The 24,420-nt window shown below is 42.4% G+C and overlaps 2 protein-coding genes across 4 annotated transcripts in view; one reads left to right on the top strand and one right to left on the bottom strand.

Moving 5' to 3' along the window:
* The window catches only part of cdan1 (codanin 1), a 103,065-nt gene extending 94,277 nt beyond the window's left edge, over window positions 1-8,788 (top strand). For 2 of the 3 annotated variants that reach the window (XM_041214666.1, XM_041214669.1), the window contains 6 exons: window positions 1,147-1,307; window positions 2,538-2,645; window positions 4,052-4,115; window positions 4,940-5,136; window positions 7,300-7,413; window positions 7,530-8,788. In XM_041214666.1, the coding sequence (XP_041070600.1) occupies window positions 1,147-1,307; window positions 2,538-2,645; window positions 4,052-4,115; window positions 4,940-5,136; window positions 7,300-7,413; window positions 7,530-7,634 (749 nt within the window). In that variant the 3' untranslated portion in view covers window positions 7,635-8,788. Of the gene's footprint in view, window positions 1-1,146; window positions 1,308-2,537; window positions 2,646-4,051; window positions 4,116-4,939; window positions 5,137-7,211; window positions 7,414-7,529 lie in introns of those variants that run through there. The other variant, XM_041214668.1, reaches the window with a different exon arrangement.
* Window positions 8,789-8,956: 168 nt separating this feature from the next.
* The window catches only part of stard9 (StAR-related lipid transfer (START) domain containing 9), a 356,364-nt gene continuing 340,900 nt past the window's right edge, over window positions 8,957-24,420 (bottom strand). Inside the window, exons 30-35 of the mRNA XM_041214173.1 lie at window positions 21,263-21,393; window positions 17,242-17,306; window positions 16,586-16,791; window positions 14,388-14,467; window positions 9,678-9,836; window positions 8,957-9,581 (exon numbers count right to left, since the gene is read on the bottom strand). Of these exons, the coding sequence (XP_041070107.1) occupies window positions 9,480-9,581; window positions 9,678-9,836; window positions 14,388-14,467; window positions 16,586-16,791; window positions 17,242-17,306; window positions 21,263-21,393 (743 nt within the window). The 3' untranslated portion in view covers window positions 8,957-9,479. The remainder of the gene's footprint in view (window positions 9,582-9,677; window positions 9,837-14,387; window positions 14,468-16,585; window positions 16,792-17,241; window positions 17,307-21,262; window positions 21,394-24,420) is intronic.

Here is a 24,420-nt window from a genome sequence, read left to right on the forward strand (position 1 = left end):
GTTTGGATGCTTGTTCACAGTTTCTCTCAGGAGCAGTCACTCCGCGGTTGTGGCTGGTTGATTCTCTTTACTCTTGGAGACAGTGGTATTGATTTGGAATCCTTTAAGAGCCCATGGTTTGCAGCAATAAGGTCTTCTGGTTGGTTTTCAAACCATAAACAGCTCCACTTTGAGAGAATTTTCAAAGAAAGAGGTTGGGGCGGTGGAGGTGAGGCTGTTGCCCCTTCTGTCCCTGTAGTAGAATATCAGTTAGGTGAAATATACTGGATTTGAGCTAAGAGCTGGATTATGTGACCTCTACTTGGTTTCAATCTGGGCCAATGTTTCTGACAGCTCTATAGCCTCTGTCTCAGCTTGTGTCCTGGAATTTACAAGGGTAAGGGGTGATTTGTTTGAAGTTTGCAAGATATTGCAGGGAACAGATCAGGTAGCGAGAGAAAACTATTTCTGCTGGTTGGGGAGTGTAGGAAGAGAGACACAGTCTAAAAGTTAGAGCCAGACATTTCAGGAGTAAAGCTGAGAAACACTTGCATGTTAGGGATGATAGAAGTTTGAAGCTCTTTTCTGCAAACGGCAATTATTGCTCAGATTTAAATTTGTATTAATCATAAGTTAGGTCACAGATCAGCCATGATCTCATCAAATTACGGAATAGGCTCAGGAAAGTAAATGGCATTCTCTTGTTACTATATTGTAGATTCTCCCTCTCCCTTGCCATCCCAGTGCAGTGCAGACTGTGGGATGGTACTGGGATTGAGCAGGGTATGTAGTGAATGGATGCGGAGAGACAGTGGGCCAACAGGCTTTTACTGTCTACTAGTTGCAAACAGACAATGACTTTTGAAACCAGTTGTTGTACTTTTGCATGATGTACTTTATCTTATTCAATAATTATTTTAAGGTCACTTTGATGGTTCCTAGTTTCAACATTCTTTGCCCAGCTGAGTGAGGAATGCAGATCCTTTTGAGCAAGTCACTGGTAGAACTTGTCTTGAATGTATCCTGTGATGGTGAATAATAAACGCATGTTCCATTGGCGCACTGTGTCTGGTCAAAGAGGAGCATGTTGTGTGAAATGTACTTGAGGTTGCACTCCTGTGGTAGTTTGCACTCTTGATCAGGTTTTTCTTTTTATTTTACTGTCAGCTTTAATTAGAAAAGAAATGAAGCTCAGTTTTGACAGACTGAAGAAATCTCAAACCGTGCAATCGACAAATGTGAGCGAGGTTCCTGGAGCAATAAGGAATTGCTCACCAGAGTGTAAGCATGATGCCCCTCCTCCCTCCCAAATAGCCAGTGAGTTTAAGGTATGTTACATTTCCATTCATAAAATGTGATAGAATGGAAAATCTGTTCAGTATTCAATGCGGTTGCTTTAGTAAAAAAAAACCGAGTCTTTTTTAAATGAGCATCTTAATCCATATCCATTTCTACAGGTGTAATGTGGGAATTTTTTATTTGTGTAGTTTCTGCATTATATCCACAAACTGTTACAAGGGACTATGATTTATGTTTAGTTTCCTGCAAATTGATTTTTGTGGCATGTAATTTAGCAATTTATTGATGTCATTTGGTTGGGATGAGAATTTTCTGGAAGGAATTATTAGCCTGATGCTGCGAAGCATGATTAACCTTTGTCATTTTGAACTGTGTGCCTGCAATAGCCTGGAGTCTTTCCACACTGATGAGTTCTGTTTTGAGCAGTTGAGGTGGGAATATGTAGAAAAAACTTTCTTGCTCAAGCTATTGAAAGACCAGTTGCAGTATTGGAATTGTTCTACCTCCTGTCTCAGATTCTTGATCTGGTTCATATGACTGAGCTATGTCTGTGCCCAATATTTCACTCTGCATGATGCTGAGGACTTATAAACATTGTAACATGTCACGGAAGTGAAACCCTGCTGGTTTCCTCCCCCACCACGGCAACATTATTTGTCAATGTGGCCTGGAAAAACAGCAGGACTTGAACGGCTTTACACAGCAAGGCACAAGTATTTCCTCAGAATGGGCATCATTCTTGCCAAGGAGGCCTTGGTGGGTCACTGTACAATAACCCAAGCCACGCATTAAAGGCTGTTTTTTGGGATGATGGTGGGAATGGAAAGATCTAGCAGAGTTCCCTCCAATGATTCTTATTGAATTAGAAATCGTGCCTGTATATTGGGTTAGGGAAGGAGGTTTGACATGATGCTCTTCATGCTCAAATTGTATGCTGATATTCACTGGCCTCACTCAGTATGAACCTTTAGCCAAGAGACTGGAGCACTTCTGGTGTCTGTGGTACAGGATCTCAGAGAGAGGTGGGAATAGAGGACAATGGTAAAGTACAGAATGGGCACAAGTTCAGTGTTATCCTTAGTTCCTTATCTGAACAAATTAGGATCCAAGCATTGGTCACTGAATAATTCGGTCAGTCTGATGCTTGGAGAAAGGAATTTATATCTTCTAATGCCATGGGCTTTTTGCTGAAATCTCTGGTAGACATGGTTTGGAAACCTATAACCTAATTTGTTGTGTGTATTCTTTCCCTTTCATAGGAGCTGTTGAGTATTACATTGGGTCCCAGGCACAGCGATGAAACAGTGGACCACAAACAACTTGATGACTTATTAGGAAGGTTATGCCAAACACTAAGATGTAGACAGGTGTGCCTTTTTATTCAAATGTGTTCATTTAATAGGATGCATTTCTGGGACCTTGTCTGTGGTTCCTGTTGAATGAATTACCAATTTTAGCCATACTGCTCTAGGAAATGTAGATTCAAAATGAGGGAGGAAGTGGTTGGGAGAGACTCCAGGCTGGCATCACTCTTGGTGGCCAGTTATGCTATGATTGCAGATGACGGTAGAATGGAGCAAGTCACTTCAAGGTTTCTTGAATAAGGGTTGCGGCTGGCATGGACAGTTCTCAGAAGGGAAAACGTGTGTGGAACGGAATAGGTCAATTTTTTATAAACAAGAGTCAAGGATGATAGGCCATTTGGCCCATCAAAGCTGGTATGCGTTCAACTTGGGAAAAATCACTGGCTTAGTATTAAGGCAAGTATGTTCCATTTTCTCAAATGAAATTGAATAATTTATTTGGTAGCTCAAACTCGGAATTCTACAATCAGCGTTTCTTATCTGAAGTAAAAGAATTGAAAACTTGTGTCAAACCTTGGCTAGACTCCACTTGGAGTACTGTGCAAAGCTCTGATCTCTATATCATGTAAAGGATATAGAAGCATTAGAGAAGGTGCAAAAAAGATTAACAAGGATGATACTGGCCAGAGGAGATTCACCAGGATGTTGCCTGGGATGAAACATTTAAGTTATGAAGAGAGGTCGGATAGACTTGGGTTGTTTTCGTTGGAGCAGAGAAGACTGAGGGGCGACCTGATCGAGGTGTACAAGATTATGAGGGGCATGGGCAGGGTGGATAGGGAGCAGCTGTTCCCCTTAGTTGAAGGGTCAGTCACAAGGGGGCATAAGTTCAAGGTGAGCGGCAGGAGGTTTAGGGGGGAATGTGAGGAAAAACTTTTTACCCAGAGGATGGTGACAGTCTGGAATGCACTGCCTGGGAGGGTGGTGGAGGCGGGTTGCCTCACATCCTTTAAAAAGTACCTGGATGAGCACTTGGCACGTCCTAACATTCAAGGCTATGGGCCATGTGCTGGTAAATGGGATTAGGTAGGTAGGTCAGGTGTTTCTCACGTGTCGGTGCAGATTCGGTGGGCCGAAGGGCCTCTTCTGCACTGAGATTGAGAGATAAATAGGAATTTCAGGAGAAACTTCTTTATCCAGTGAGTGGTTAAAATATGAAAAGTTTTACCACAAGGAGTGATTCCAGTGAATAGCAATCAAGGGAAGCCAGATACGTACAAGAGGGAGAATGCAGTAAAAGTTTTGCTGATGAAGTAGAGTAGGAGGAGGCTCCTATAGACCATGAATATTGACATAGAGCAGATGGGTCAGATGATTGTGCAGTGTATTCTATGTAATCCTGTCATCATTTCATTATGAAACTGAATACTGAAGGGACTTTTGGTGAACTGTGACTTGTTTTTTTGCAGTACATATGTCCAGTAATTGAACAGGCCCTTGCCAAATACACTGTGGAGCTTGCTTCTTTGCTAGGTAAGTAATTGGAGATTTTTTTTTCACTCTCCTACTTCTTTCATCTTCAGACGTTTTCAAGTACAAATAATTGTACATATATTGTAGTTACTACCTAGAGGGACAAAATTTTTGATTTTACTGGTGGAGTAAGTTGTAACGATCTGCAAACTGAAGAATGAATATTTGCATTTATATAACGTATTTCACATCTTCAGGACGTTCCAAAATGTTTCACAGCCCATGAAGTATTCTTGTAGGCAAATGTGGTAGCCAATATTGAGTTATGTCTGTCTGTTTCTTGGATGGAAAAGTAATGCCCAGCTCACTGAGAGAACTCCCCTGCTTCTCTTTTGAATTGCACTGTAGGATGCTTTATATCTGCCCAAGATGGCAGACATGGCCTGTCTAAGGAAAGTTAGCTGCTCTGACAGTGCAACACTGAAGTCAGCCTAGATTGTCTTTACACTCTGGAGTGGGATTGAAATCATGATCCGACTTAGGCAAAAATATTGCCAGTGAGCCACAGCTATACCACTATAGTAGTCTTCAACAACGGAACTATTTTTTTATACCTTTACTCTAGTTTGTACTTTTCACAGAACTAAAAGCTGTTTATGTGTAGCTTTCCTCTATGTTTTGAGACTTCCATTTGTGAGGCTGAATTAGTCTCTGCACCAATCTGGGAGGCTTCCTAATACAATTTTATGATTTTTATTATATGTGTGGTATAGAGAACTCTCTTTTGCCTTAGTGAATTTACAGTATCTTGTAACTGTGGTGGACTAGATTACTCTTAGCTTCAGCTCTACCCAACCAAAATCTCACCTGGTCCTTTTCTACAGTTGCAGGAGAAGTTCCACTATCCGACTCTAATGTGAAGAAGGATGTCGGAGACCAGGCTTCTTTTCGCAAATCCATCCAGCATTCGCTCAGCTGCCTCCTTGCCTTGTGGAAGGATGATTTCCGTGTGCCTGTACCTCTTCGGCTAATATTTAGTGAGAAGAACATTTCGTATACAATAGAGACAAGAAATCGAAAGGTAACTCTTGTCAGTGCTTTTGAAATATGATTGGTCCCATGGTGAATGAATTAACAGACATTCTGTATGACTCGGATAGACTTTGGTTTTCGAGTTATCTTATTTGAACTTCAGGTGTGCTAATTATATTTGAAGTCTGACTCCCTGAATCCGGGGGACTGTGAGTAGTCCCATGCTAGTGAAGTGGGGAGTTGATCTTCCTGGATGTGCTGACATCATACATTTAGGGAGGTCAAACAGTTACAGGGATTACACAATAAATGGGAATATACTAAGAGGGGTAGATGAAGTGAGAGATCTTGGCGTTCAAGTAGACAAGGTTGTAAAGAAGGCATATGGAATGCTCTTCTTCACTGGCAGAGGTATAGAATATAAAAGTAAGGAAATAATGTTGGAATTGTATAAAACACTGATGAGGCCACAACTGGAGTATTGTGTGCAGTTCTGGTCACCACATTACAGGAAGGATGTAATTGCTCTGGAGACAGTGCAGAGGAGGTTTACAAGAATGTTGCCAGGGTTAGAAAAGTGTAACTACGAGGAGAGATTGGATAGGTTGGGGTTATTTTCCTTAGAACAAAGAAGGCTGAGAGGTGACCTGATTGAGGTGTACAAAATTATAAGGGGAATAGATAATGGACAGGATAAAATTGTTTCCCTTGGTGGAGAATTCTAGAACTAGGGGACATAGATTCAAGACAAGTGGCAGAAGATGTAGGGGGGGACATGAGGAAGAACTTTTTTACGCAGAGGGTAGTGGGTGTCTGGAATTCGCTGCCCGAGTTGGTGGTAGAGGCGGAAACTCTTAAAGTACCTGGATCTGCATCTAAAGTGCTGTAAGCTGCAGGGCTATGGGCCAGGTACAGGAAGGTGGGATTAGAAAGGGCACCTGGGTGTCCTTGGGCTGGCATGGACAAGATGGGCCGAATGGCCTCCTTCTGTGCTGTAACTTTTCTATGGTTCTATGAGCTCAGTTAAATATTTGTAATATGTTCCCTGTGCACTGGGCAAGTAAGAAATATTAGGTGTAGTAGATCTCAAAGGGTCTCCAGGATTTTTAAAAAATTATTCTTTCATGGAATGTGGGAGTTGCTGGCAAAGCCAGCATTTTCTGCTCATCTCTAATTGCCCTTGAACTGAGTAGTTTGCTAGGCCATTTCAGAGGCAACCACATTGCTGTGGGTTTGGAGTCAGATATAGGCCAGACTAGAAAGGACATTAGTGAACCAGGTGGGCTTTTATGACAATCGATGATTGTTTCATGGTTACTAGCTTTATATCCCAGATTTCTAAAAATTGAATTTAAATTCCACCAGTTGCCATGGTGAGATTTGAACTTGAGCATTTGGTGCAGTGACTACTGGCGGCCCTGAAGATTCATGGTAACCATGACACTAGGAATAACCTGAAAAACAACGTCTTTCTAATATTTTGGTTTAGAACTAAGTCAAATGCTTGGTAAACAATAGCAATACAATAAATTGTCACAGCAATTTAACTTAGCTTGTTTGAGCTGAAGAAACTTCAATCAGTTGTTTCAAGACATAATGTAGCTTGGGTTGTGCTGAATTATCTCACAAAAATATCTTTGGTCAAATGATTGTGCTTCACTAATTGCCACATTGTACTATTGTCATGAAGACTAAAGTAGACAAATTCTTCCTGGTCCTTGTTCCCATATATTTTATGCTTTGTGGCACTTCTTACAAGGGGCCTAAATTTAATGTCTCTTAATATGTCACAGAAACAATGGGGTGGAGGCTGTGGTATGAATAGATTTAGTTAAGATTTGAAAACAGCAGACAATGTATAAACAACAGTATGGCAAGTTATGCAATGAGCAAAAGCTATTAAATCCTGTATATAGGATCCAGGGAAATTTGTTGTCAGGCTTATTTAAATCAGTGAACAGAAAGTTCAAATAGCCTCAAATTCCCAAATGGTTTCTTGCAGGGACTGTGTTAAGCTCCCTTTTACACTGCAGCTGGCCAGGTTAACCATTTGTAGATTTGGTTTTTTGGGAAAATATGGGTCGAAATGAATTGTCTAGGTGAATGTGCGTGTTTGTTTAACAGGAGATTGTGTTGCAAATTAAACTAGAGAAAACTTTGAGAGAGGATAAGAACAGCTGAGAAGTTTATGACCACTTTCTCCTCTCATCAGTTATCTTGGAATGAGCTCTCGTTTCTAATTCATGGCCTTACTGAGCAGGGGCTGATGAAGGCCACAGAAATTGAGTGTTGCTGGAGGGACCTTTCACAGTATGCTTGGCCCCAGGTAATGGAGTTTGACTTATTCTGCTTTTGTTCAATAAATTAACCTATGGGTAGTCAGATCCCTATTAATAGAAATCTAAGTTCTTTTAAAAACAGAATTTCTCTTGCTTCTTCCAGGATTTCAAGCATGTGATAGAATCCATATTTGGAATGTGTTCAGAACTGGCAAAGACAGATAAAATGGAAGACCAGATGCCAAAAGAACAGAGATATATGGAGTAAAATAGATGGACTTCTGCAGAAAAAAAAGTCTAGCCTTATTCTCACAGTATTTTGCTATTCATAAGTGCAATTCATTTGGGATGGGGGGAATATTTTATATTTTTACTGATGCTGCTAAATTTAATCAAATATTCAAAAGTGAATATTTAAATGTAGTTCACATTGGACCACTTTCTATTTGGCTGTAATTAATCCTGCGATGTTGGCCTAGATTTTGTTAACAAACCTTGCAGGTTTAGCTTATGGCAATTTAAAATAATTAGTGATCCATTTCAGAATGGCACCATTTGGATCTGCCAGAAGGGGGAAGCACTTGCATTGAAGAATCCATACTGAGACATGGGGCACAATTTTGCCCTAGATGGGTGGGCCAATTAAGGCCTGCCTGACCGGAAGCACTATCTATGCAGGGGGGGGGGATTCCCTAGAGTGTGCACATGTGTGCATCTCCCTGAGGCGCAAAGTGCTGCCTCAGGGAGATTGCTAAAAGGCTGGCAAATATAAAAAATCCATTAATGAAATAAACAAAAACTTTATTAAACATTTTTAAAACTATCAAACCTCATCCAGTGGCGGGATGAGATTTGTAAAAAAAAATCGCGGGCCCGTGCGCCAAGCCAAATTTCGCATGGGCACCTCAAAATCGATGATTGGCAAGTTAAGGGCCTTAATGAGGCCTTTAATTAATGGCAGGTGCACAGCGCACCCACTGACTGAAATATCACAATGCTGCTTGTGCACTGGCGTGTGGGATCCTCCACCCGCATGCCAGCCAGAAGATTCTGCCCATGGAGTCTAAACCAGGGAGTAACATAATTTAGGAACTTTAAAATTAAATATTCTGTGCCACAAAGATTGTTGTTTGGTAATAATTATGTTGAAATTTTTTGTCTTACACATCAGGACATATGCAAAATTTCAAACAACAGCAGCAATTTGTATTATAGGAGAAGGGATGTTCTTTTAGAACTCCTTCCCCTACCAGCACAGTGGGTGGAACTAGGTGGCTTACCTTAAGTAAGCAAGGGTGGTAAATGCCAGCCTGGCCAGTGATGCTCACAAGCAACAGATGAATGTGAAAAAAAAGTGAAAGACTGATGGGCTAAAAGATACCTACCTGTTTCAAACATTTGCCAGAATAAAAAAATCTTCTTACAGTGTGTGGACTGTGTGTTCTTTGTGATGTAACATTTAAGCAGAAAAACACTATTCAAGCATGAAGCATTTTTAACTAACAGCTCACACATTGTTGCTGATCCTTCTATGAAACAGAACTTCGAGTAAAGGTCATTAGCTTGGAAATGGAATAAAGACATGAGACATTTTACTTCAACAAACTGTATATTTAAAATCAAAACAATTTCTGGTCATTACTATTTAATGCTCAGACAATTCTGAAACTGTATTTGTCAGAATCTATGGAATTAACTGTATAAAATGCTTCAGTTTATATATATATATATATATATATATAAATAAGTTCAATTTGGGCATTTGATTTTGCATACAAAAATAAAAATCTTAACTGTACATTTAATAGAAAAACCTGGAACAACTTGTATTAAGCTACTTAGACGTGGTGTGACTTGCTCACTAGCAAGGATTGTCTTTAACTTTGAGGGACTGAGTCAGTAACTGCAAATAGCTTCAGTTCAATTATACAATACAACAATCTGTACAAAACTGTATATATCATACACAACCTTACATGCTACTCAAAATACACAAGTATTCCAAATTTGTTCATGAAATAGGTGGCCAGGTAACCAAGTCTGGCCAGATTAGAAATGCAGAGGGGAGGCTGCTCTGTTACAGTACCCTGGATCTACAGTACCTGTCTTAAAGTCAGCAGGAGAGCAAGCTGGCAAGGTTGGCAATGCACAAAGGCTGTTGCTTGGCAACTGACCCCAACAGTCTGGCAGGGAGAGCAGGAGCACCAAGATCAACCTTAAAAATCAGAGTGGAATCTCAGCTTTATTCACCATTTTGGTATCACTACATTTAAAAAAAATTCTAATTTGATCTTAATGCATTTTTTTTTACCTGAGTCAAGTAGATAAGTCTTGTTACTTCCTTTCCATTATGTCTGTCAGGCTGTAGAATCCAGCCACTTGGCATCATTTCCCCTCGTACAAACTCCTTCACAGGCCGAGGCATTGATTCTTCATAGATTGACTGCATTGCCAGAATGTACTGCTGGTCCTAGTCAAAGAATGATGGGTTGAAAATGTGTACTCTAGCTGAAGCGTCAATTCCTCCCTGATAAACCATATCCCTTACCAGCAAGCATGAGGAGCTCGTTGATTTTTCATCAATAGATGGAGGTGACCTGCTTCCCTTTCCCCCCCTTATCTATTGGGATGTGTGTAAAGTAAAGAGGGGTGGGCACTATAAGGAGGCAAATGATAATACTGAAAAACTGGGTTCTGGTCATATATTTCTCATAAAATTTGGTTTATGTATGAACAAGGTGCAGGAATAGGCCATTCTGCCACTGGAGTCTTCTCTGCCATTCAATATCATGGCTGATCTGATAGTAACCTGAAATCTGCATCCCACCTTTCCCTGATAACCTATCATGGCTTACCAAGAATCTATCCACCTCTTAAAAATATTCAAAACTCAACCCTCTGAATGAAAAAAAATTGCCTCATCTCTGTTTTAAATGGGTGCCCCCTTATTTTTAAAGTGACCCTCTAGTCCTCTAGATTATCCCATATCCACTCTGTCAAGACTCCTCAGGGTCTTATATGTTTCAATCAAGTCACCTCTTACTCTTCTAAACTCCAGTGGGTACAAGCTTAACTTGTCCAACCTTTCCTCATAAGATAACCAACCCATTCCTGGTATTAGTCTAGTAAACCTTCTCTGAACTGCTTCTAACATATTTATATCTTTCCTGAATTAAGGAGACCAGTACTGTACACAATATTCCAGATGTGGTCTCAGCAATGCCCTGTATAAATGAAGCATAACCTCCCTACTTTTGTATTAAATTCCCCTCACAATAAATGATAACATTCTATTAGCTTTCCTAATTACCTGCTGTACTTTCACAAAAGGTTAGTATGCAAGTAATCTGATTTGTCCTATGCCAGTTTGCACATGACTCAGGTAATAATCCAGAGATTATGATCTTTGAGGTTCTGCTTAATTTGGCACCTAGGTCCTCATATTGACTATGTAGAACCTCCCTAGTTCTACCTATGCCGTTAGTACATACATGGACCACAACAACTGGGTCCTCCCCCTCCATCCCCAGCCCTGAGCAGATGTCCCGAACCCTGGCACCGGGCAGGAAACACAGCCTTCTGGACTCTTGCTCTTTGCCGCAGAGAATGGTGTCAATCACAAAAGGTTAGTATGCGTCATGTACTAGGATACCCAGATCCCTCTGCAGCTCAGAGCTCTGCAATCTCTCACCATTTAGATAATATTTTTCTTTTATTCTTCCTGCCAAAATGGACTATTTCACATTTTCCCACATTATACACTATTTGCCAGATCTTTGCCTACTCACTTAACCTATCTATATCTTTTTGTAGCCTCCTTATGTCCTCTTCACAACTTACTTTCCTACCTATCTTTGTGTCATCAGCAGATTTGGCAATCATTCCATCCATCCCTTCATCCAAGTCATTTATATAAATTATAAATAGTTGAGGTCCCAGCACTGATTGCTGTGGCACACCACTTGTTACATCTTGCCAACCTGAAAAAGATCCATTTGTACCTACACCAGTCTTTCAGCCACACATTCATCTCCCTAATCTGATTTGTCCTATGCCAGTTTGCACATGACTCAGGTAATAATCCAGAGATTATGATCTTTGAGGTTCTGCTTAATTTGGCACCTAGGTCCTCATATTGACTATGTAGAACCTCCCTAGTTCTACCTATGCCGTTAGTACATACATGGACCACAACAACTGGGTCCTCCCCCTCCATCCCCAGCCCTGAGCAGATGTCCCGAACCCTGGCACCGGGCAGGAAACACAGCCTTCTGGACTCCTGCTCTTTGCCGCAGAGAATGGTGTCAATCCCTCTGACTATACTATCCCCTACTACCACTACATTCCTTTTTGCTCCCCTGACTTGAATGGTGCCATTTAGCTCATCCACCCTGCAGCCCCCACTCTCATCCAAACAACTGAAAAAACCTCAAATCTGTTGGACAATTGCAAGGGCTGAAACTCCTGCCCTCTGAGTCCCCTTACCTGCCTCACTTGCAGTCATACTCTCCTGTCCCTGACCACTGGCCAAATCAGAAGACCCTGTCCTGAGAGGTATGACTGCCTCCTGGTGCAAAGAATTCAGGTGACCTTCTCCTCTCTGATAAGTTGCAGTGTCTGTAGTAAACTCTGAGCTGAAGCTACTCAAATTTCAAACACTTACTGAAAATGTGTTGGTCCTGGTTCAAACTGGCTTCCTGGAGCTCCCACATGCTGCAGCTGTGACACATCACCTGTCCTGACATCCTTAATGTGTTCTAATTAACTAATTATTTTATTCAATTATATATTTTACTTTTTTAATATACTTTATTAACCTTGCCATGAGTTTCGAACCTCAGGAATAGAATAAATCTTAGTCACCTACCAGATACTCACCAAATAACTAGCTTCTTCTCCTGTAGCAAAGTATGACCACTTGCTGAAGGCTGAGAAAGTTACAAAGCAAAAGAGCACCTCTTTCCCTTCCTTCCCTAACTTCCTTAATTACCTAATGCCAGCACTCTATTCTAAGTTGCACTTCTTACAGTAAACCTTACCTAAAGCACCTCTTTCCCGCTATTTGAATGTGAATATGAATTCCCACTTTGAACCAAATATACTCACTTGGTCTCTGTCTCAATCAGGCCGAAGTCCCCTTTCTGACTGTGTGCCTCTTATCAACTGTGCACTTTAAAAGTCCCTTTCTTATATAGATCTGTGATGAGTCACTCTCTAGCCTAGCTTCCTGCTACAGTTATCAACACCTAATTTAGGCCCTATTCAGGCAAAGGGCTTTCAGGTGATTGACAGTTAACTGCCACTAACTAGGCTACTTAATTTAAAGGCTGTTAATTCTAGGTCAGAATCTGATTCTTACTGCAAAATTGAACTTGAAAAAGATTTACCAGTTGAACTCCCACTTTGAACCAAATTCCCAAGTATGCTCACTGGGTCTTTATCTCACTCAGGCTGAAGTCTCCCATCACTGGTCGTGCACCTCTTACTTTACAAAGTGGTTTTATCTTACTAAAATGCAAACTGTGCCTTCTGAAAAGCTAGGTGAACATACCTAGCACTAAATGAGATCACATCCAATACACCCAACAAGGTTCACATTCTGCTATCACTGAGGTGTGAAGTTGTCCTCCATATCAGGCATACAGGATCTATTTACAGGAGCGACTAATGACACTGAACTTGAGACAGTTATATGCTGTAGACCTGGACTCTACAAGACGACCTGACTAACTTGGCTCCCATGTCTTTGCCTCTATCACGAGGGTTCTGAACAGAGTAAATAGGGAGAAACTATTCCCACTTGTGAAAGGATTGAGAATGGGAGGGCACAGATTTAAAATAATTGAAAAAGGAAGCAAAAGCAATATGAGGGGAAAAAAACATTTTCACATAGCGAGTGGTTAGGCTCTGGACTGCACTGCCTGAGATTGTGGAGGAGGCAGGTTCAATCCAGGCATTCAAAAGGCAAATAGACTGTTATTTGAAAAGGAACAATGCGAAGGGTTGCAGGGAGAAGGCAGGAGAACCACATTATATGAAATGTTCATGCGGAGAGCCAGTGCAGACACAATGGGCTAAATGGCCTCTTTCTGCACTGTAACAATTCTGAGAATCAGTACAACATGAGTTATGGAAGCAATTTATTGGCCATGGAGCACTTTGGAGTGTGAGCCACATAAAGCATGCTCTAAGTTCTGTGTTAGCTATCTGACCTCTTACAACATTTCAGTGAATCCAGTGTCATGGGGCATATCCATACTAGGACCATAAACAAAGCAGTCAGGTGGGTGAGAGAAATTTGGAATGGTCAGGAACATGAAGAGATGAGTGGCTAATGGGATTTACATTAAATGACTCTATACTGTAAAAACATACCGGGGATAGCTCTCAAATGCAACAGCTCAAAGCAAAGCAGTAATCAGGGCAACCTTTAGTTATCCATGTCTCTCTGACTGAGCTGGTACAGTCACACTAAATACTGTGTGCAGTGATATTAATCATACAACTACAATATTGAGATGAGGCATGCAGAGAACTGTAATCAAATTTCTGTGTTGTTCAAGGTTTCTGAGCCATGAAGAAGTTGAACCACCTGGGTTTGTTTACTCAGAATTAGGGTCATTGTAATAGTATTCAAAAGTAGATATATCAAATCTCAATAATCTGTTGAACCAACACTAACATTAGAACCAGAGAACATGATCCAGCTGCAACAAGACAAAATGCACACAGATTAGGTTTAAGTGCTTAACGCAAGAGGTGGTAAACCTGTAGAATATACCTATCCGGTGAGGCAGCTGCATGGAAAATGGATGAATTTGAAGATTGGGTGATTTGAACATTATTATTTTTGGAACTGATAAACAGCCTTTTCTAGTTCTGCACTCTCTTGTGACTTGCGTGTATTAATCCAGTATTAATTCAGTGTCATGGTGACAAGAATGTTACTTGCCATTCAAGTGGTGCAATGCTTTAACAGGGAAGGAATCAACTTCAAAAGAAAGGTAATTGTCGACCTTACCTCTTTTGCCTCCACACTGATGCAGCAGAAGTCCCTGGGCTGGTTGAGGTAGCATACAGAGGTGTCATTCACAAGATAAACTTGAGACAAAGAAATTATCAAATAAAAAGGGAGCATGAATTTTCAAAGTGGAACATTCAGCACTTTTATATTTAAAGCTATGTGTTACAGATTGAGATTGAATTGCCAAAAAACATACTCATTCAAATCAGTTGCAAATGAATTGATATTAATATGTAGCTTGCATATTAGATTTCTGAATGAATTGTATATAGATGGCCACCTATTTTAGAGCTGTACCAAACCTCCTATTGGACTAAAAAACAGAAAATGCTGGAAATCTCAGCATGTCCGGCAGCATCTGTGGAGAGAGAAACAGAGTTAACGTTTCGAGTCTGTGTGACTCTTCTTTAGAGTTAAAGAGAAGTAGAAATGTGATGGATTTTATACTGTTTGAGAGGGGGTGGAGCAAGATTGAAGGTCAGGGATAGGTGGGGCTAAGGAGAGATTGACAAAGATGTCATGGACACAAAACAAATGGTAATGGTAAAGACTAAATAAGGTGCTGATAGTGGCATAAAGGTAAGATAGCAGAATGTGTTAATAGCAGAACAAGGGCCAGCACTCTGTGAAAGCACAACATAAAGAAGTGACAGATGGGGAAGGGGGGGTGCGGTAGGGATGCATAAAAAGAATAAAATGAATAAATAAATAATTGGATTAAAAAAGGGGTCAAGATAGAGGAGTGGGTTCATGGTCTGAGGTTGTTGGAACTCAATGTTAAATCCAGAAGGCTGTAAACTGCTTAATCAGAAGATGTTCCTCCAGTTTGCATTGGGCTTCACTGAAACATTGCAGCAGGCCAAGGACAGACATGTGGGCATGAGAGCAGGATAGTGCGTTGAAATGGCAAATGACAGGAAGGTCTGGGTCATGCTTGTGGACTGAGCAAAGATGTTCCGCAAAGTGGCTACCCAGTCTGCATTTGGTCTCCCCAGTGTAGAGGAGACCGCACAGAGAATACAGTAGACCAAATTGAAGGAGGTGCAAGTGAAGTGCTGTTTCATCTGAAAAGTGTGTTTGGGGCCTTGGATGGTGGGGAGGGAGGAAGTAAAGGGGCAGGTGTTGCACCTTCTGCATTTGCATGGGAAGGGGATGAGAAGTTAGGAGCAATGGACCAGAGTATCATGGAGAGGCACATTTTGCTATCTTACCTTTCTGCCACTATCAGCACCGTCTCCAGTTTTTACCACTACCATTAACATTCCCTTTATCTTGTGTCCATGACCTCTTTGTCAATCTCTCCTAAGTTCCCAACTATCCTGGAGCTGCTATCTTGCTCTGCCCCTCCTACACAGTACAAAATCCATCACATTTTCTCTTTAGCTCTGGAGAAGAGTCATACGGACTCGAAACATTAACTCTGTTTCTCTCTCCACAGATGCTGCTAGACCTGCTGAGTTTTTGCAGCATTTTGTGTTTTTATTTCAGATTTCTAGCATCCGCAGTATTTGCTTTCATCTCCTAATTCTTTAACTGTCTAGTTCTGTCCCATCATACAGCACAGAAATCCATTTAGCCCATTATGCCTGTGCCAGCTGTTTGAAAGAGCTCTCCAATTTATCCCACTCCCTTGCACTTGCCCCATACCCTGCAATTTATTCCCCTCCCAAGCATTCATCCAAAACTCTTTTGCAAGTTAATATTGAAACTGCTTCCCTTTCAAGCAGTTCATTAATTTCATAGTAATTTGTTGTGTAAAAACTTTTATCCTCATACCACCTCTGGTTCGTTTGTCAATTACCTTGATTCTGTTCCCAATAAATACGGATTCACGAAACAGTGGCAGGTCTAGATCGCCATGCTATAATGCTGCAGCGCAAATATCTATGGCTTCCTTAACATTGATGAATAGGCTCGCAATGTCAAATGAGCACATGGACGCAGCATTGCTATCAATATGCAAGTCCTGTATAGTATTTGCAAATGTGAAGGAATCCTTCACTGTATATCTGGAAAACTTGTTCAAAACTGATTATAATAGTATACTACAGTATAAAGTTATTGCTTCCCCTGACATTGGTATTCTTGTGATTGTCTTGATGAATACAAGACAAAAAGCTTAGGCAAAATGTCTTTTTTCAGCAATTACATTATTTTGCTGTTTCAGAGAGCCATTCGGTGTAGTGGGATCTTACCAAGCTCAATACCATTTCCCAGCTGCCGGTGTATTTCCACAGTTTTTATTGTCCTGTCATACAGCTGCCTCTTACTGTGATCTTTCACCATGCACCAAACACAGTGCAATGGTTTCTCAATCAGGCCAACACCCATAAAGCCATGTTTGGTTGGGGAGGTGTACTGCTTGTAGAACATTAGGATCCCTTTTTCGGTGCAGTGGTATCTAATGAACATAAAAAAATATTGAAATTACACAATGTTTATCTGGAGATCAGAATAAAGCACAAGCTATTTCTTCTGCCTTTGTGTAGAGTTCAGCACAAATCTAGGCAGTACTGAGGGAGTGCAGCATTGTTGGATAAGGTGTAAGCTGAGGCCCTGCTTACCCTCTCAGGTGGATGGCACTATTTTCAAGAAAAACACGGGAATGCTCCCCAGTGCCCTGGCCAATCTTCATCCTTCAAACAATATCACTAAAACAGATTATTTGTCATTACCACACTGCTGTTTGTGGGAGCTTGCTGTGTACAATTTGGCTGCTGTGTTACAACAGTGACTGTACTTCAAAAATCCTGAGGTTGTGAAATAAGTTTTAGAAATGCAAGTTCTTCTTTAAGGACTGAAAGCGTAAACCTTGTATATCTGTTTTACTTGTCAGAATGATTACACCTACCTCCATCCAGCTGCTGATTTGCCATTAAGAAGGTTTCTGAGATTGTTGACAGATGCCACCATGATCTGAAAAGATAAGATTTTCATGAAGTATTTCATGGACAATATAAATATAGATATCAAGATATGAAATGTTGGCTCCTGATAGTTGAGGGGTTCCAAACCTCTGATCTCTATCACTCACAACAAGGGCAACAGGCCCACGGGAACACCACCATCACCCAAGTAACCCGCCAAGTCACAGCCGAGGGCAACTAGGGATGGGTAATACATTTCAGACATGGCTGTAAAGCTATGGACTAAAGAATGAATAGCAAAAAGAAAAAACAGCATACAGTATGGTATTGTAACATTTGGTCCTTGATCTGGGCAGAATTGGTTCATCCTGGTTGGGAGGAGCGCTTGTTACTATTGGATTCAGTGCCCCTGGTTTTAAAAGGATGGAGCGGCTGTAGGGAGGTGGGGGAGAGATCACCTCGAATTTTAGACACTATCCAGTCACCCCTGTTGGAACTGTACTTATAGGGACATGATGTAAAGACAAAATCAGGTTTAGCTATGATCCTTCCAAGGTTAAACAGCCTATTGAAATTCACTGGCTAAGATTGCATTTTCTGTTTTTATTTCAGATTTCCAGCATCTGCAGCATTTTGTTTTTATTTTAGTGTTTAATTCGCTGCCACTTCTCTTCCAGAAATGCCTACCTTGGAGAAGTACCACTCTTCTCTCCGACAGGATTTCTGTTTGACTCTTTTGCCCTGTTCACCTTTATTGCTTTCCATTTCCCTCCTGGTGTTTGACAAGGTGTATACCAAAACTCGCTTTCACAGCCATATCTCCTTCCTCAGCGACTGTCTCCGTCTCTGACTTACCTTAAATGGATTCAAACTGAAATTCCATCCCTCACGTTTCAAATCCACTCAGGATTACAGGTATCTCGGGACATACAATGTTCCTTAGACTGTGTTCTCGCCACATCATGAGATCCATATCAGTGCCATGCGCTGCCACATTTACACACTCGAACTCTCCCTCCAACATTACCAACTCACCCTATCTCAAAGTTGTTTTTGTCCCCAGTTCCATTTCACTCTTCATCTCATCTGATGCCTTAACAAGAAGCTTTTTCTCTTCCTTTCAGGTGTTAAGGAACGCAAGCTCCAACAAGTTATTGATACCGATACCCATCCAGGACCTTTCGCCTCTTCCTGTCTCTCTGACCCCATCCCTTCTTCTAATCCCAACCCCCATCACGTATTCACTTCCCCTCTCTGATGCTGAATGGTCTGTACTCAGCAAAGGACTGAGTTTCATCCCCTCAATGAATTCCGGGCTCAGCACAATGCTGAACTTTTCTTCCGTCACCTTCATCATGGTGCTCACTTCTTTGGGCAGGACTCCTCGCCCCGTTCAACAGATCCTTTCACCCACCTCCCTTATTCTTCCTCTACTTGGACTCCTCCTTCTAGCCTCTTACCTGCTCTTGATCTTTTCATGAGAATTATTGATGTGTCTTAATTTCTCTGCTCCTCTCACCCATTCCAACTTGTCTCCTTCTGAACTTGCTGCACTCCGTTCTCTCAGGTCCAACCCTGACTTTGTTATCAAACCTGCAGACAATGGTGGTGCTGTTGTTGTCTGGCATACTGGCCTCTACCTTGTAGAGGCTGAGCGTCAACTCTCAGACACTTCTTCTTAACTCCCCTTGGACCATGACCCCGCCACTCAACATCAAGCCATTGTTTCCAGGACTGTCACTGACCTCATCTCCTCTGGAGATTGTCCCTCCACAGCTTCCAACCTCAGTCTCCCAACCCCGGATCCTCCTTGCCAAAATCCACAAACAGTACTGTCCTGGTAGACCGACTGTGTCAGCCTGTTCCTGCCCCATGGAACTTATTTCTTCCTATCTTGACTCTGTTCTCTCTCCCCTTGTTCTGTCCTCTCACACCTACATTGGCAATTCCTCTGACACCCTATGTCTTATCAACAATTTCCAGTTTCCTGGCCCTAACCACATCCTCTTCACTATAGACAGCCAGTCCCTCAATACCTCCATTCCCCAACAGGATGTCTGGGGGTTCTCCGCTTCTTCCTCGAACAGAGGCCCAAGCAATCCCCAACCACCACCACTCTCCTGTGCCTGGCTGAACTTATTCTCTCACTGAACAATTTCTCCTTTAACTTGTCTCACTTCCTCCAAATAAAAGGTGTGGCCATGGCCCCCAGTTATGCCTGTCTTTTTGCAGGGAGCATTCCTTGTTTCAGTCCTACTTAGGCCACCTCCCACAACTCTATTTCATGTAAATCGATGATTATATTGGTACCGCTTCATGCTCTCGTCTGGACTTGGAAAACTGTATTGATTTTGCTTCCAATTTTCATCTCTCTCTCACCTTCACATGGATCATCCCCAAAGCTTCCCTTTACTTCCTTGCCCTCTCTGTCTCCATTTCTGGTGCTAGACTATCTACCAATATTCATTACAAGCCCACTGACTCCCACAGCTACCTCAACTACAGCTGCTCACACCCTACTTCCTGTAGGGACTCCAACCCATTCTCCCAGTTCCTCCTCCTTCATCACATCTGTTCCAATGATGCCACCTGCCAAAATAGCACTTCTGACATGTCTTCCTTTTTCCTTAACTGAGGGTTCCTGCTCCCCACACTGTGGTTGACAGGTCCCTCAACTGTGTCTGACCCATCTCCCACACCTCTGCCCTCACCCATTCCTCTCCCTCCCAGAACAATGATAGGGTGCCCTTTGTCCTCACTTTTAACCCCACCAGTCTCCACATTCAAAGGATCATCCACTGCCATTTCCGCCAACTCCTACATGATTCCACCACCAAACACATCTTCCCTTCGCCACCCACCCCCCCATCAGCATTCCGTAGGGACCGTTCCCTCCGTGACACCTTGGTCCACTCCTCTGTTACCCTCAACTCCTCATCCCCTTCCCACAGCACCATCCCATGCAATCGTAGTAGGTGCGACACCTGTCCCTTCACCTCGTTCCTCCCCACCGTCCAAGGCCCCAAACACTCCTTTCAGGTAAAGCAGTGGTTCACTTACACCCCCTTCAATTTGATATTCTGTATTCGCTGCTCCCAATGCAGTCTCCTTTACATTGGGGAGAGTAAACACAGCCTGGGTGACTGCTTTGTGGAACACCTTCGCTCATTCTGCATGTATGACCCAGACCTTCCTGTCGCTTGTCATTTCAACACACCATCCTGCTCTCATGCCCACGTGTCCGTCCGTGGTCTGCTGCAATGTTCCAGTGAAGCTCAATGCAACCTGGAGGAACAGCACCTCCTTTTCCCAATAGGCACTTTACAGCCTTCAGGACTTAACATTGAGTTCAACAAATTCAGACCTCCATCTTTACCCCTTTTATAATTCAATTACTTTTAAAAAACAATCTTTTAATTTACATATTTTTTTTTACCCCCAACGACCCCCTCCACCCCAAACAGGACGATCAGTCACTTGTTCTTATGTTTTGCTTTCATAGAGCACTGACCCTTGTTCTGCTATCAACACATTCTGCTATCTTACCTTTATGCCACTATCAGTACCTTCTTTAGTCTTTAACAGTCCATTAACACTCTCTTTGTCCTGTGTCCATGACATCTTTGTCAAATTTCTCCTTAGCTCCCACCTATCCCTGACCTTCTATTTGCTCCACCTTCTCTTATACTGTTTACAGTATAAAGTCCATCACATTTCTACTTTTCTTTAGCTCTGAAGAAGAGTCATACGGACCTGAAATGTTAACTCTGTTTCTCTCTCCATAGATGCTGCCAGACCTGCTGAATTCTTCCAGCATTTACTATTTTTATTTTAGATTTCCAGCATCCGCAGTATTTTGCTTTCATTTTAAATTACATTAAGAATGGGCCACTCAAAAGAAGGATTGAAGGGTTTTAGCATTCTCATCATAGCAGGCAGTGACAACCTGCAATCTGGTTAATGAGACATTTTCATCAACACTATCAGAAATCAGGGAAAACTTACCTCAGCTTTAACAGAAGCTATAGTGTGTGTTGCCAAATCCTGGTATTTTTTAAGGCAGTTGGAACTTGCTGTGTGACTGCTGCCTTTTTCACTGTTCCCTGTAATTGATTCAACTGGTGGACAGGAAGCTGCTGCAAGAAAATTAAATATACAATGCAATTTATTTCTATTGAAAAATGTTCAGCACTCCAGATATTTAATGGCAATTTCATTTGTTTTTTTAAACCACAGTCCCTTTCCTCTGCCAGATCCCATAGCCTTTACAAGACCACAACATCTCCCAAGAAGTACTAAAGCAAGAGTAAGATCCTTGGAGTTTCAGTGGAACAATGAGTAAAGCCATCAATGCTATGTTCCCAAGTTTTGAAAAAAACCAAACTGAACGTTGGGACGCTTAGCAAGCTAAACCCACAGAGATGATTGAAAAATTGTACATGGCCCACATGAGACTGCAGGCATGTGCAACTTGGATGCCATAATTTCAGAAAAAATGTTCAGTCATTTGGAGGCAGCACAGAGAAGGATATTCAGTTTTTGGAGTGGGCACAGAGAAGGAGGTTAATTATTTGTAGCGGTTACAGAGAAGGGTATTCAGCTATCAGAGTGGATACAGAGAAGGATATTCAGTTTTTTAAATATATTCATTCATGGGATGTGAGCTTCGGTGGATGGGCCAGCATTTATTGCCCATCACTAGATGTCCTTGGACTGCCTCCTTGAGGTGGTGAGCTGCCTTCTTGAACTGCTGCAGTCCACGTGGTGTAGGTACACCCACAGTGCTGTTAGGAATGGAGCACCAGGATTTTGACTAAGCAACAGTGAGGGAATGGCAGTATATTTCCAAGTCAGGATGGTAAGTGACTTGGAGGGGAACTTCCAGGTGGTGGTGTTCCCATCTATCTGCTGCCCTTGTCTTTCTAGATGGTAGCGGCCCATGGGTTTGGAAGGTGCCGTCTGAGGAGCTTTGGTGAATTCCTGCAGTGCATCTTGTAGATGGTACACACTGTTGCCACTGCGCATCAGTAATGGAGGGAGTGAATGTGGATGTGGTGCCAATCAAGCGGACTGCTTTGTCCTGGATGGTGTCAAGCTTCTTTGGTGTTCTGTTGAAGGGTCATGAGGTCTCGAAACGTCAACTGTAATCTTCTCCGCCGATGCTGCCAGAACTGTTGAGCTTTTCCAGGCATCTTTTATTTTTTGTTGTGTTGAAGATTGTAGCAAATGCTTCAGCCTTAACTTTGCAATGATGTTGGGCTCCTCCATCATTGAGGATGGGGATATTTGTGGAGCCTCCTTCTCCAGTGAGCTGTTTAATTGTCCACCACCATTCATGACTGGATGTGACAGGACTGCAGAGCTTAGATCTGATCCATTAGTTGCGGGATTGCTTAGCTCTATCTATCACTTGTTGCTTATGCTGTTTGGCATGCAAGTAGTCCTGTGTTATAGCCTCACCAGGTTAACACCTCATTTTTAGGTATGCCTGGTGCTGCTCCTGGCATGCCCTCCTGCACTCTTCACTGAACCAGGGTTGATCCCCTGGCTTGATGGTAATGGTAGAGTGAGGGGTATGCCGGGCCATGAGGTTACAGATTGTGTCAGAGTACAATTCTGATGCTGCTGATTGCCTCCAGCGCCTCATGGATGCCCAGTCTTGAGTTGCCAGATCTGTTTAAAATCTATCCCATTTAGTATGGTGGTAGTGCCACACAACACGATGGAGGATATCCTCAATGAAGGTGGGACTTCGTCACTCCTACCGATATTGTCATGGTCAGATGCATCTGCAGAAAGCAGGTTGGTGAGGATGAGGTCAAGTATGTTTTTCCTTCTTGTTGGTTCCCTCACCACCTGCTGCAGACCCAGTCTAGCAGCTATGTCCTATAGGGCTCGGCAGCTTTGTCAGTAGTGGTGCTACTGAGCCACTCTTGGTGATGCACATAGAACTCCCCCATCCAGAGTACATTCTGCACCCTTACCACCCTCTGTGCTTCCTCCAAGTGGTGTTCAACATGGAGGGGCACTGATTCATCAGCTGAGGGGTTGCGGTACATGGTAATCAGCAGGAGGTTTCCTTACCCATGTTTGACCTAATGCCATGAGAGTTCATGTGGTCCGGAGTCGATGTTAAGGACTCCCAGGGCAACTCCATCCTGACTGTCTACCACCGTGCCACCAACCTCTGCTGGGTCTGTCGTGCTGGTGAGACAGGACATACCCAGGGATGATGATGGTGGTGTCTGGGGTATTATCTGTAAGGTATGATTCCATGAGGATGATTACGTCAGGCTGGTGCTTGACTAGTCTGTGAGACTGCTCTCCTGTTTTTGGCACTAGTCCCGATTGGTTAGTAAGGAGGACTTTGCAGGGTCAGCAAGGCTGCAACTGCCGTTGTCGTTTTCGGTGCCTAGGTTGATGCTAGGTGGTCTGTCCAATTTCATTCCTTTTTTGTGATTTTGTAGTGGTTTGTTATAACTGAGTGGCTTGCTCGGCCATTTCAGAGGGCATTTAAGAGTCAACCACATTGCTGTGGGTCTGGACCATGATCACATGTAGGCCAGACCAGGAGTGGATATAGGGAAGAATATTCAGTTATCAGAGCGGGTTCGGAGAGGATATTCGGTTATTTGGAATGGATACAGGGAAGGCTATTCAGTTATTTGGAGGGGTTATAGAGAAGGATATTCAGCTATCAGAGTGGATACAGAGAAGGGCATTGAGTTATTGGAGTGGATACAGAGAAGATGAATCCTAGTTCTAGATTCTCCAACAAGAAGAAACATCTTCTCCACATCCACTCTGTCAAGACCTCTCAGGATCTTAAAGGTTTCAATTAAGTCGCCTCTTACTCTTCTAAAGTCCAGTGGATACAAGCCAAACCTGTCCAGCCTTGCCTCAAAAGACAACCCACGCATTCCTGGAAAAACTCAGCAGGTCTGGCAGCATCGGCGGAGAAGAACAAAGTTGACGTTTTGAGACCTCAAGACCCTTCAACAGAACTAAGTAAAAATAGGAGAGGGGTGAAATATAAGCTGGTGGGGCGGTGGGGGGTGGTTGTAGGGACAAGCAAACAGTGATAGGAGCAGATAATCAAAAGATGTCACAGACAAAAGAACAAAGAGGTGTTGAAGGTGGTGACATTATCTAAAAGAATGTGC

Source organism: Carcharodon carcharias, chromosome 20 (assembly GCF_017639515.1).
Source record: "Carcharodon carcharias isolate sCarCar2 chromosome 20, sCarCar2.pri, whole genome shotgun sequence".
Lineage (NCBI taxonomy): Eukaryota > Metazoa > Chordata > Chondrichthyes > Lamniformes > Lamnidae > Carcharodon > Carcharodon carcharias.